Source organism: Acinonyx jubatus, chromosome A1 (assembly GCF_027475565.1).
Source record: "Acinonyx jubatus isolate Ajub_Pintada_27869175 chromosome A1, VMU_Ajub_asm_v1.0, whole genome shotgun sequence".
Lineage (NCBI taxonomy): Eukaryota > Metazoa > Chordata > Mammalia > Carnivora > Felidae > Acinonyx > Acinonyx jubatus.
The window spans coordinates 107,340,110-107,354,486 of NC_069380.1; the positions used below are offsets into that span (position 1 = coordinate 107,340,110).

Genomic DNA, 14,377 nt, shown 5'->3' on the forward strand with positions numbered 1-14,377 from the left:
TGAAAGACTTGATGTTTTCCCCTAATATCAGGAAAAAGACAAGTCTGTCCACTATCAGCACTTCTATGCAACTCTAGTTAAGGTTCTAGGCTGTAAAATCAGGCAAGAAAGACAAAATGTATCCACACAGGAAAGGAAAATGTAAAACTGTCTATTCATTGATGACATGAACCTATATGTAGAAAAACCGAAGGAATCCAGACACAAAACTTTACTAACTAATAAATGAGGTCAGCAGGGCAGATGAATGTAAGATCAATATACAAAAATCAAATGTACTTCTATATACAAGCAATGAACAATCTGAAAATGAAATTAAGAAAATAACTGCATTCACATTTAAGCATTTACAATTTTTTTGATACCATAAATGATCTGATGATGAACATCCATGAATATATATAATACTCTCCGTATTTCACATTTCTGTTTGCATAGATTCCTGAAACTCTCTACTTGCTTTCATGGTGACAGGCACAAACATGCAGGTGCAAAAGTGACAGATTCAGAGTACAGTGACTGGTACATAGTAAAGCATGACCAAAAATACAAGATAATTTGGGGTTCTGTCAGTAAACAAAGTTCATTCTAAATACATTCAAGAGCAGGGAAGGTAACTCACCTGCACAGCATGAGACAAATCTGACACCAGACACTGACGGAGCCTCTCATCACTACCAATTCCTTGAAGAACAAAGTCAGGCACATAAGATGAGCAGTAGCCACCCAACAAGGACCTCCCAAAGTTGGCAATGTTGGGCTGAACAGCACTCACTTCAATTAACTTTGACCTGAAAGAAAAGTCCCAAAAGAAGGCATATCTAATTAGTAACAAACATATTGTATCAATAAAAAACTTCTTGGACTCTACTACTCCGTATTTCTAGTACCATCATTTTCTATAAAATACAGAGTAAAATCATCGTTAAGTAAAAACTGGCCTAAGTGATCAATCAGATCACAAACTACTCCTTCCTATCAAGAAAAGAGGGTAGATGAACAGCTATGTAAGGAGGTAAGTATAAAACTTTCTTAACAGTCATCAGGAATGCTGTCCCTTTGGTATGTAATACATTCTTAATACAATCAGAAAATGAAAACCATCATTCAAAACAAAGTAGTTAAATACATCACAAACCCAAAGCTTGGAATATAACATTTCTCAAATACAAATCTACTCCTTGTATATTTAACTGAGAGTATCATTCCCTGTTTTTCCTTTTAGTCTTGGCCAAGTTTATTTCCAATAGCCATTTCCCACCTTCTCCGTGATTACCTCTCTCTAGTTGCTGGGCTCAGCATATATTTGGGGGCATAATTCATTCTTTAATGGCTTGAAAACTCCTAAGCAGTAAAGAATTTCCCACACACAAATATACTTGTCTTTAATGCCTTCATTGAGCCTTTCTGGGGTGCCTGGAGGGCTTAGCCTTTAATCTTTCCTATGAGTAAGAGCACATGATAATAAAAGAAAATCTGTCCAGGACAATGATCTCTTCTTTTATATTAAAGACCAACTAAACAAAAGAATGGTACATATTTAGAGGGAGTCTATTATAGGTTAAAACTTCTTACTCACCCAGGAAAAGGTATCTCATCTTCTTCTGCCCAATCTTCTTGCTCTCCTCCATAATAACTGCTTACTTGTCTAGTCATATCATGACCTGCATCTTCACTTTCACTATCCCCAAGGGCACTATCTGAACTTTCATTCCTTGGAATGTCCCATTCAGTTCCTATAGCAATTTTTTTCTCTGAAGTCTCTTTATCCCCATGGGGGACAAGAATGGAGAGTTTATCTCTTTGGTCCTGCTGAGGAAAGCAGGTTTTACATGAATCTTGGTGAACTGTTTCTACACATTTACAAAATTCACTGTTCTGTTTGCTATTTGTAGTACACAATCCTTTTGAAAATTCTAACATACAGCAGCGTTCTTTACTGTCTGTACTTGTTTTAACTGCAATAATATCATCAATAGTCCTAGTTTCAATTGAATCATCATTAAAATATTCATCAAATAAGCTCATGCTTTCTAGGTCTGAATGATTCCAACAGGGAAGTTCACAGGGCTCTCCAGAAACTACGTTTGGTATAGGAGACTCTCCGGATTGGTCCTTTGTTGTTTGTTTAGTTTCTTGATGCTGCTGATCAACAACAGCCTCTCCTTCTTCCTTCAGTGGCTTGGTGTGGTGCCTGGTAATCTGATCCACCACTGCCTGACTCCTGAGTTCAGTATCTGAATCAGGTGACATAGAATCTCCAATTAAGAAAGTAACCTTTGTCTGGGATGCTTCACAAGAAAATGCAGCAGTCACAAGCTTATCTGGAGGTTTTTTTTCCACAACCATTCCCGTGGATCTCAACACTTTGCCTGTGTGATTACCTGAACCCAGCAATTCCTCATTATGCCATGTTTCCTCTGCTGGCTCTAAGCCTGATTTTGACAAGGCACATTTGTCTACTGGAGCAGATCCTGTGCAAACAACGGTCTCCAACTTGGTGTCAAGGCAAGTTCTTAATTTATCTCTGAACTGTTTAACATCAACACCATTTTCTTCTTGGCAGTCAGAGGGAGAAATCATACGGCACTCATCTGAAATTCCTAGTAGCTCCTTAGAGCTGTTTTGAATCTCTTCTGTCTCTTGTTGTGAAACATTCTCCATATTTTGTCCCAGGAGTGGACGACTGCAATATTTACAGTTACAATTAGGAGTCCTTGTTTCTTCTGGATCTTTAAAGAGCAAACTGCTTTTGTTTCTGTGCATTGTGATAAGCACATACTCAGATTCTTCTATTTCACCTTTCTCCAAAGTGGTAGTAATTACAGTGCCTGGCATAACGATGGCTTCATCTTCTCCATTTTCTAAAAGATGGGTTTCTTGAAGTTCAGAGCATCTTATAAAATAAGTAAGAAAATAAAGCAGCCTCTGGACCATGTCTTGTCGTTTGCCAACCACTACAGTCCTTGCCAACCGTACAGGAGAGCCAATAGCGCCATACAAGTCCCCTGAAATGGAAAAACCAGTTAATGGACACATCATCTATTCATGTAGCTAACTAAGCAGGCGATTTTCAATGATCTGAAAGCTAATCTTATTGTATGAGGGCTAGCTCAGGTTTTATTCTTAGTTCTTTCATACGTGAGCGACTATTCAGGAGGATATGATAAGATGAATGAATCTCTTTGTTAGCCAAAGAGAAAGGTGAACAGAGAGGTTTTCCAGATTCCTCCTTAGGCAGCTACTGGTTCTGAAACTTCAACCAAAGAGTCCATTGTGACACTCACATTTATCAAGAATATTTTCAGTGCCAGTCCTCACACAGAGCACTTCAGTGGGAAAGAGAAGCTCTACCTAAGGACTATGTGCAAAAGGATTCTATAGCTGCACTCAAAGCAGAGAAGAAAAAGCAAAACCTCTACTGGGGGGCAAGGAGAAAAGGAAGCAACGGTAGAATGGAGCAGAACTGGAGTAGTCACATCACATATCTGATCTTTCTTGATTTAAATCACATCCGTGAACAGTAACTTTTATTGCCCTACCGAGGACCCAAAACTAGCTTTTTAAAAGCCCATTTCCCCTTCCATTTCCTAAAGGGTTGAGTACTCAGAAAAGGCCAGAAAGGACCAGAAGAGTGAGACCTATCGAAGAGGAAAAGAAAGGGCAACACATTTAGCCATGTAGTTCATTTTCACTTTTACATCCATGTGAGACATAAACAGCCATTACATAAAAAAGGGGAGGAGGGGAACCTAAGAGTCATCAATATAAATTTCTGTATTTATGCTATAGCTCAAATTAGAAGACACAGTTGCCAAAGTACACTTAAAAATGGAGAATACAGTCATTAATTTAAATTTAATTCAATTTTAGCATGTTGTTTGCATATACACTTTAAAACTTAACCTCTACATTGTTTAAACTTAAACAGGTCTCAAATAAATATATGCTATAAACAATATAATGACAATTCTTCCCCTCTGGTTAATACACTGGCTCTAATGCCATCATGCCACTATTCAAAACTACTCCTAAGGTTCCCACAAATTACCAAATAAACTGAACTGTTCTGGCATGGCAAATGAGACTTTCATGACTGGTTCTACTTTACTTTTCTAGGTTTATTTTCTTATAGTTACCCTTTTTCATCATTATTCACACAAAGTCCCACTTAAAGCCAACTACATAAAATGAAACACTCATTCTACTCAGCACTTTTAACATGAAGACCCCTTTTCCTCATGCTATGTACTTACCATTTCCCCTGTTATCTCTGCCACTCCAAAGCTTTCCACCCAAGTATCCTCTCTTGGGCAAAAGTAAACTTCCATAACTGAACTCTCACTCAACTTTTCATTTCTCTTACAGTTCCTCTTTGAATTATCCCCGTATTTGTTGACGATAATTTGTCATTGTTATTATTATTGTTCTATTTATTACCTTCAGCAATAAACTATCCACTTCTTGATACCAAGAACTACATTTCACCTTTTATACCCCCCAATATTCTTTGCACAGGACCTTACATATATCACGCACTCAATAAGTGATTGTAGAATTGAAAATAAATTTGATATGTCCAAATAAAAAAAAACCACTGAATACTTGATTTGAAAAAAGTTAATATCCATATAATGGAATACTACCTAGCATAACAAAGGGATTGACTATGAATATATACAACATAGGTGAATCTCAAAGTAATTATGGTGAATGAAAAAAGTCAGACAGAAAAAAACCATGTACTGTATGATTCCATTTATATCTAGAATTGCAAAGTAATCTATGGTGACAGAAAGCAGACCAACAGCTGCCTGGGTATGGAAAGGAAGGTGAGTAGGGAGAGTAGGTAGAGAAAGGAGGGAGAGATTACATGAGGAAACTTTTGGAAGCGATGGGTATGTTTATCATCCTCATTTTGGTAATGGTTTCAGAGGCAATCATATTTTGACATAGATATCAAAACTTACAAAATTGTGTGTTTTATACATGTGTTGGCTGTATGTCAATTATTCCACGATTAACTAGATGAAAGTAAAGGAAGAAGGAAGAGAGGGAAGAAAGAGAAAAGAAGGAAAGTTACATGAATAAGTTACATGACCACCTGCCTGACAAGCTCACTCATCAACACAACCTAAGGGAAGTTTCTACCAAGTCATCAAAATGTTCTCATTGGACTCCTCCCCCATGCCCTAACAGCAATAGAGTAAGAGCAGGAGTAACAGCAGCCACATTTACCTCACACTGTTCTAAGCACTTTACACATATTATTTTATTTAATTTCCACATCTTTATGAAGTATGTACTATCTATTATTATTATCCCCAATTTGTAAACAAAGAGACTACAATCCAAATGTGGTCTGCCTAACTCACAGCCTGTCCTTTTTTAAAAAAATTTTTTAAACATTTATTCATTTTTGACTGACAGAGCGTAAGTAGGGGAGGGGAAGAAAGAGAGGAAGACATAAAATCCAAAACAGGATCCAGGCTCCGAGCTGTCAGCACAGGGCCTGACACAGGGCTCAAACTCCCGGACCGCGAAATCATGACCTGAGCTGAAGTCAGATGCTTAACCAACTGAGCCACCCTCAGCCTGCCCTTACAGCCTGCACTTTTAAGCATCATGCTACAATGCCTGCCTAGTGACCGTCAACTAATCAACTATCCCCTCTCTCCTCAGTTATTCATTTTTTAACAGGGCCTTGCACTAATGGAAACATTTTCCAAAATTACTCAACAAAAAAACAAAAGTGGAAAACAGGAACCTCAAGGATTGCCTCTCAGTTAACCAGATTTAGTCTAGCTATCACAAGTGACTGTGATCCATGCTTCCCAGGAAAAGTATGTAATGTAAAACACCCTCAAGACCCTGAAGTTACTAGTAAACCAGTCTTCATCCTGCTTCTTCTCTTGTTCCCACTGCAGTTCTATATCTCTAAGGAACAGATACCACTTAATATGGGGATAAGACATGAAAGGACAAGTAAAGAAGTGCTTTAGAATGGAGGAGGTAAAAGAGAACATCTTATTTCTTTATTTTTGTTTTTGCTATAAAGTAACTCCAGACAGTTACACAAAAGTCTAAGTATTATGCATAATGTAAGGGTTTTCAGACATACCTAGTTGTGCCCAAAGTGGGTTATATGGATGAGTCTTTGCCAACATGTCCACACTCTGAGAGGAATGTTTTTCTAAAAATATTTTTATAGGTGGTTGTCCATTTGGCATGACTGTTGGAACCCAGGCAAGATGATTGGTCAGAACTGCAGTAATGAGTGCTGGCAAGAATCTGAAAACAAAAACACAGCTATCATATTCCAAATTGCCTTCATTAGACCTAACGTAAAATGCAGCAAGAGAATAAAGTAAAGAGACTATATATTCTCATGCAGCCAAACAGCATTAAAAAAGGAGAGGAAAGAAAAAAAGAAAAAGAAAAGATATATCACCTGGATGAAAATAAATATTAACAAGGTTTTTGGTTGGGTAGGGGTTAAAAAAAATCCTTGAAATAAAAGCAATATTCACACAGGGCTATTTCTGATCATAATTACAAAACAAAATTACCATTTTACTTGAAAAACTAGTTTCTGCAAAATTAATGAATCAACCAACAAGTCTATATATTTCCATATTACTGAATAGGAAAATGAAGGAACATTTTAAGCAAACTTTGTCTACCATCTAAAAGAATAAAACATCTAAATTATTCATCTGGATTCTAGGAATCTGATGTAATGGTTACAAGAAAAACGTATGATAAAAGATCACATTAAATATGTATCACTGGAATCCTGGCACTTCGTTTGTTTTTGTTTTGTTTTGGGTTTTTTTTGTTTGTTTGTTTGTTTTACTTATTTTCTATAGAATGAAACTGTAAGTGGATACGACTCACCGAAAAATGGGAAGCTGCAGAGAATTGTTAAATTGCCAGGAACTTTAAGTCCTTAAGTTAACACATAATTAAAGATCTTTTTACAGTTTTTCATTCATAATATTCTGTGGACTTCTATATCTTATCTCTTTTTTTAATATTTAAAAAATGTTTATTTTTCAAAAGAAAGCACAAGCGGGGGAGGGGTAGCGAGAGGGGGAGACAGAGGATCTGAAGTAGGCTCCAAGGCGACAGCAGCCCCATGTGGGGCTCGAACTCACAAACCATGAGATCATGACCTGAGCTAAAGTCGGACGCTTAACCAACTGAGCCATGCAGGGCACTCCATATCCTATCTCTTAACTATCTTTTGGAATTCAGTTTTGGTTATTAATAATATGAAATAATTCCAAGGATAACAGTTAATTATTTCACTTTTGTAACTGAGTTTGATCAAAATATAGATAATCACGTTATAGTAAATAATAACTAAGATAGATATACAAAAAGAAAGAGAGAAAGCCATACTGATTTTTGGAAGCATTTTCCATTAGAAATGTGAACTCCTTCATGAAACGATGGCAAAGCTGGTTCTTTTCTGGAGTCCCCGACATCATTGTAAGCCAGACAGGCTCTCCAATTCGTGGCATTGTATAAAGATTACAAATTGTTGTTCTAAAAAGAGGAAAACACATTATGAAATTCATAGTTCCCAGAACTACATACTCTTAAAGTTTATATTGTCAGGTTGGGCCTCACAGGTAGATTATAAAAACTTTCAAAAGGACAAAATCAATCAAGTCATGCCTTCTTTGTCACCAGCATAGTAACACCGGAATGCTCTGCACATGAACTCAATATATGATGGTTCTGATGCAGTCTCTGCCCCTGATGACTGTGTGCTCTTGGGTAAATTACTTCCCTACTTTAGGCATCAGTTTCTGCCACCCATAAAAATGAAAGTATAGAACCAGATAATTTCTAAAGCCCTTCCAGTTCTTCGTTTGTAAGGTATATGCCATACTTAAATATAATGCAAATAATCAACAACCTAGAGGAGAAAAATATTCTGTATTGGATAATAGCTTATCCATACACCCACTCAAAACAATAGTTTATTGGCATCATTTTGTTGCCTATGCTGAGACTCTTTAGTAAAGTTCTAAGGACACTATATCTGCACTCTGTATTTTATGACTCTCAATCTTCTGATATTTTTCCTTGAATCAACAGAAGAAAGCATTATTGCACAATTATGATGATGCTTTTCTGGCTCTCTCTTGCATTTACTTAGACAACAGCTAGACCCATGAATTACACTCTCTCCTTAAGGCTTCAAGGACACCTTTAAAATATTAATCATTTTACTTCCACATTAATATCTATTCAGCCAAGTCCTATACACTCAGATTAAGCAAATGCTACAAAGCTGAGGCTTAAGAAACTAGTTGATCTTTTGGAAGATACAGAACTGTGTCCTACTTTCTACTCTCTAGAACAGTGCTATGTGATAGAACCTTTTTTTCCATAGTGATGGGAATGTTCTGTATCTGTGCTGTCCAAGATGGCACCCACTAGTCATATGTGATTACTTAACACTTAAAATGTGGTCAGTATGACTAATTGATTTTAACACTTTAATTTTATTTAAATTAAGTACCAAAAAACAATTCAAGTATCCACATGTGGCTAATGGCTACTATATTAGAAAGTACAACTCTAGAAAGTTATCTGAGATCTCCATAGGTCTAATACCTACTTCAGCATAATTCTTTTTTTTTTTAATTTTTTTAATGTTTATTTTTGAGAGAGCGCACACAAGAGAGTGGGGGAGGGGCAGAGAGAGAAGGAGACATAGAACTCAAAGCAGGTTCCAGGCTCCACAGTGTCAGCACAGAGCCCCAACGCAGGTCTCGAACTCACAAACGGTGAGATCATGACCTGAGCTGAAGTCAGACGCTAAACCTACTGAGCTACCCAAGCACCCCAAGCATAATTCTCTAACACCTAGAACCCAAAAAAAGGAAAAGAATTATCTTGCCTGTATAAATTTTACTGAATCTTGACCCAGCATGAACACAATATATTACAATGGATAAAAGTGACAAACACAGGTCACATTAATGAGTTCTTGGTAGGGCATAATATCATGGCTGAGAACTTGAAAATAAACAAATGGAAAAGAATTAAAGGCATTTTACAGAGAAAAATATGATTCAAATATAAACTAGGAATAGCTGAAAATGTTTATTTTTAAAGCCTATTAAGGATGTCCAGGTAAGATGGAAAAGTGAGCCCCAATGTTTATCCCGTTCAGTTCTGAGGTCCCAAATGAACACCCGTTAAGGATCTGAAGACAGATTAAAAAAAATCTTTTTAACTGTTTATTTATTTTTGAGAGAGTGACAAGAGTATGAAGCAAGGGAGGGGCAGAGAAAGACAGAAACACAGAATCTGAAGCAGGCTCCAGGCTCTGAGCTGTCAGCACAGAGCCTGACACAGGGCTTGAGCTCACAGACTGCAAGATCATGACCTGAGCTGAAGTCAGAAGCTTAACTGACTGAGCCACCCAGGCGCCCCAACAGATAAATTACTATAGCAAATAAAAATGGGGAATAATCAGACTTAAAATTTAAATTATACATGTAATAAAATTCTAGAACATAAAACACAGAAAGGAATGTTAAGTGAAGTGTTAAGGTAGATGATGATATGGGTTACAGTGCTCACAGAAGGGGACAACACATACATAGCTAATCTCCTCCAATGAAACAAGAAGAGGCTCGAGACTGACAAATGCCTGGTAAAGTTAGGACAGGAGTTATAGAGGACTGTAAACAGGGAGACTAATTCAAGGTCCATAAATGGCTGATGACCCCTTTCTGCACCCCCTATTTTTCCACAGAATGACTAGAGACTAGAAGAACAGATGTAGCAACTAAGCCCAGAGAAATAACCTTGCTCAAAGCCTTACCGATATTCGAAGATTTCACAGTATGTAAATAGATACACAATGAATCTTGTGATATTAAAATTTAATGGGAAGAAGGGACAGCAATTAGGAGAAAAAAATGTCTTATATATGCTCCTTCAGGAAGTGATAATAAAAACAGGTTCAGAACCACCACCTTAAAGTAAAGTTCTCCAGTTTGTGCCTAATTATGTACAGAACTCCCAACCTGTATTTTAGTGCTTCACTCTCAGCTGTGGAAGGGCGACCCAAATCCTGATATAGAGGGAGAGCCTCCAAGGAGAGAGGGACACAACCAGAAAAACAGAAACACACACTCACTCACACAAAATGACTCCAGAGGAAATAGAAAATGATACATTCAAAAAAAGGAAAACATGAAAAAGACATAAAAGGTCAGTTCAGGAATGCCAGTTACTAACAAAAAGAAATTCAAGACAGAGAAGACAGAGGAAAATAAATAATCAAAGAAAGTAGAAAATTTACCAGAACTCAAGCTAGTGCTAGAGCTATACTGAAGCTGAAGGGCCAACAGGCAGGTATAAACTCATGGCAGGAATTAGAAATGCTCCAAAATTGATAAATCAAGAAATATCTACAGTAAGTATACTGTTTAGTAATGTGGAGGTAAATAAAAGAAATAGGTCAGAGTGTTCTTGAGAACTAAGAATGGGGATGGGAAAGAGAGGATATGGTTCATTTCTTTTTCATTATTAGATTTCTCAGCATATTTTGTGTCTTTAACCATGTGAATGTACTTTCTGATGAAAAGAAATACTGTATAAATGAATGAATGAGCTGATTGATTCATTTTCCATGAGTTTCTTAAGCATATTAGAGACTACTACAAGTGATCTGGCAGAGCCAGATCACTAACCTTGGTATAGTGGTCCACTGAGGGCATTAGCTTTAATGTTTTGATGCTTAAGACTAGGTACTACAACCTCAGAGTGTATCAAATGCAAAGAAGGCAAAGAAATTAATTATGCAATGGAGCTTCTCATTATACACAACTCTATGTTGTTATTAGCAATCTAGAAATAATAGTACTTTCTTCTCCTCTCCCCTAATGATTATGCCCTAATTTTCAGTGGTAAGAAAGGTAACAATTTTTAGTTACCTGACCCCTTATTTTTCCTGACTGTCCCTAAAGAATGAAAGACTACCTTAGGTGGAAGTAAACTGTGGGCCTGATTTAGTTTTCTTTGATATGCACAAAGTCTAAGTGAGAGTCCAAGAACCTCAACTTTGCCAAATCGCTCTGCTAACTAAACATGCTTCTTGCCTGTCTAGGTATCATGGCTTCTGCATGCATGTGAATCATTTCCTTCCTCTTCCCAACTACCCCAAGTTCATTAATCATCTGGTCTCAAATAATCACATACTTTAAAAACTACCTATTAATTTTTAATAATCATTTAATTTAAAAATTAAGACAGATTCTCATTATTTGCAGCAATGTTCTGTAAAGCCGATGCAAACAATGAATTAGTGAACAATGAATCACTTTACCTAGGGAAAATACATAGTTAGGTTCCTGTGAGTCTCTCATCACATTTTTGTCAGCCCTTCAATACATAACCTTGTTTTATGTGGGTTTCTGTTTACAGATACCTTATTTAATATACTATTGATTCATTTACATTGAATTCACAGCCAACAGCATTGTAACTCAGGTATTCATGAAGGTTACATGTATTTTGTCTGTAAGGCACATCACTGCTTTCTTACACTTAGGAACATTAGACAGCATTTCAGCAGTACACTCGAGGGTGATTTTTTTTTTTTTTTTTTACGTTTATTTTCAAGAGATAGAATGTGAGCAGGAGAGGGGCAGTTAGAGAGGGAGACACAGAATCCAAAGCAGGCTCCAAGCTCTGAGCTGTCAGCACAGAGCCTGACGTGGGGCTCAAACCCACAAACAGTGAGATCATGACCTGAGCCAAAGTTGGAAGCTTAACTGACTGAGCCACCCAGGAACCCTGAGCAAAATCACTAACAAGAAGCACAAAATGAAAAAAAAAGTGCCTTTAAATAGATGCAAAAAGGATACTTGTTTATAGAATGAGAGCTGAAACAAGAAGGCAGAGTAATGCCTTGTTCAACCTTATCTAGGAATGTATCAGACTACTCTATTTTTTTTCACTGTTCTGCACATGTTACAAATGATCATTAAAACACTGAGTATATTTTGAGGTCATAAATAAATTTCAGCAAGTAGGTGAATTCACAAATGTACAATCTGTATGTAACAAGGATTAAATGTATATATTAAAGTACTAATGATAGACCTAACAAAAATTACAACAGTTTATAAAGTATTTTTAAGATTCTGTAAGAATGCTTAACTGACTTACAGAGACTTTCATATCTGTACAGTGACTGAAGTAAAATAATCAAACTAATACAAAAGGAAAGGTATACCGTCATGACCTACATTTTCAATGGTTATATAAGTCATACATACTGTAAATTCTAGGCCATATTAAAATTCTAAGACTAGGCCTTTTGTACTACCCGATAATATAGCAATTAACTCACAGGTATTTAAAATTGTTTTGAATAAAAATTTTTATAACCAAAGAGCAAGATCAGTATTCTACTAGGAATGAATCTTATGACAATATTACTATTCTGGTAACCTCTGGATAATGGCAGAGTTTCCTCAGACCTAAAATAGGGACTGTTGGCCTTTTTCCACAAAGCTTGTGACTGCAGAGAAAAAACTATCAATTCAATAATGTAAGAAACAGTTTCTAGTGCAAGGGCAAAGATTCACACTGCCTTGTAATAGTTAAAATGTGAAACTCAAAAAGAATATTACAGGATTCGTTTAGGCAAATAAGCAAAAGTTCTGTTCAAACATATATTTTTAATAATTCCAGTCTAAAGTCAACGGAACAACTCAACTGAAACAAAAATTTTTAAAAATTATTAACAAAATACCCAATCATTAAGAGCACCTTTCTTTTACTTTAAAGGTATAGTATCCACTTCAGGAAAAGCAGAACTCTTAAGAATCTTTGAGTGAACTTTCAAGCAAATTACAGATTAAATTTAGAAACTGAGAAGATTGTAACTTTTCATATTTCTTGAAAACCACTTATATTCATGACAAAGGCATATTTTACAGATTTCTCATAGAGAAATCACTCTAGAATTTCTTTGAGTTATGCAGTTAGAGTAAAATTCTTCAGCTCTGTAAACAGAGATGACCAGAGCTACAAGGGAATGTGTGAAGAGCTAAGCTGTCGTAAACCAGGAGAAATGTATAAATAACCATGGTACTCAGCTGATAATATTTCAGGTTACAATGTTCAACATGTCTTGGTTTCAATAAAACAAAAGAACTTCTCCCATAGCACACATAATCTCTCTCAAGAATTTCCAAGGCCAGAAAGTCATTATTTCAAAATAATATTCTCAAATGAGGAGTATGACATCCTTTCTCAGAACTGTACAGCTGCAGTTGCTGTATGGTTGTACAATGAAGGCTTGCAAATATACCTAACATTGTAGTAGTACAGATTTGGTAATTTTTTTCCCTGAAAACAGTTTAACCTAGTAATTTCCACACAGATTGTGAAATAAAAATTCGAGGCTCTAGACCTCCTGATTCAAACTCCACAAGTCTGGGAAACATTTTGTTACATTTGCCTAGTGATCAGCTGAGCACTGCATTTTTCTTTTTAATTGGAAGTTTTTAATATACTTTAAGTTCCAAACAAAATCAATTTGAATTTTAACAAAATCAATCATTTTTTATTTCAATTCATTGTATTCTTACATGAAAATATTACTTAAAAACAAGCTCACCAAAAAGAACTAAGATTAAACCACAAGATTATAGAATACTTCCTCCTCCATTCCCAGCACCTTGCCACCATATTGTATCAACAAAAAATTGCTAAAAGACAATAAACACAGTCTGAAAAGACAAAGAAAGCATCAGAATCAAACTGAGATCTAAGACACAGATTTTGTTCCTATCAGATGTTATTATGTTACCATTTATATATATATATGTATATATATGTGTATGTATATATGTATATGTACATATGTATGTATATATATGTGTATATATATGTATGTACATATATATATGGATGTATGTATATATACATATATATATATAAATTAGTAAAACTATCACCTCCAATATAATTTTCACTTGTGCAAGTTATTTCCTTCTAAGACAAAAAAAGAAAGAATACAGGTTGAAATTTATTTCTCTAATTTTTCTCTACACATTCCCTAACCACTGAATTTAATGAACAAAATGGAAGATATTTAAACTCACTTATAATGCCTTTTATCCTAAAATCTATGGTAAATAAAAGATGAATGACTAGAAAATTTTATCCTTCTCAGTAGCTGAGACCAGTGGATGATTACTAGACAACAGCTATAAAGTATACTCAATTTAAATAAATTCAAAACATGATAAAACATTCCATATTAGTTAGGTTATTTTTACCATGATTTTCTATTTAATGGTCATCTGTAATTCAATTTCAAATATTATAC

The 14,377-nt window shown here is 35.7% G+C and overlaps 1 protein-coding gene across 2 annotated transcripts in view; it reads right to left on the reverse strand.

The window, feature by feature from the left end:
• FNIP1 (folliculin interacting protein 1) overlaps nt 1-14,377 on the reverse strand; it is a 146,780-nt gene that overhangs the window by 21,526 nt on the left and 110,877 nt on the right. For both annotated transcript variants that reach the window (XM_027076760.2, XM_027076759.2), the window contains 4 exons: nt 7,405-7,551; nt 6,122-6,291; nt 1,580-3,008; nt 623-791 (listed from right to left, as the gene is read on the reverse strand). In XM_027076760.2, coding sequence (XP_026932561.1) covers nt 623-791; nt 1,580-3,008; nt 6,122-6,291; nt 7,405-7,551 — 1,915 coding nt within the window. The remainder of the gene's footprint in view (nt 1-622; nt 792-1,579; nt 3,009-6,121; nt 6,292-7,404; nt 7,552-14,377) is intronic.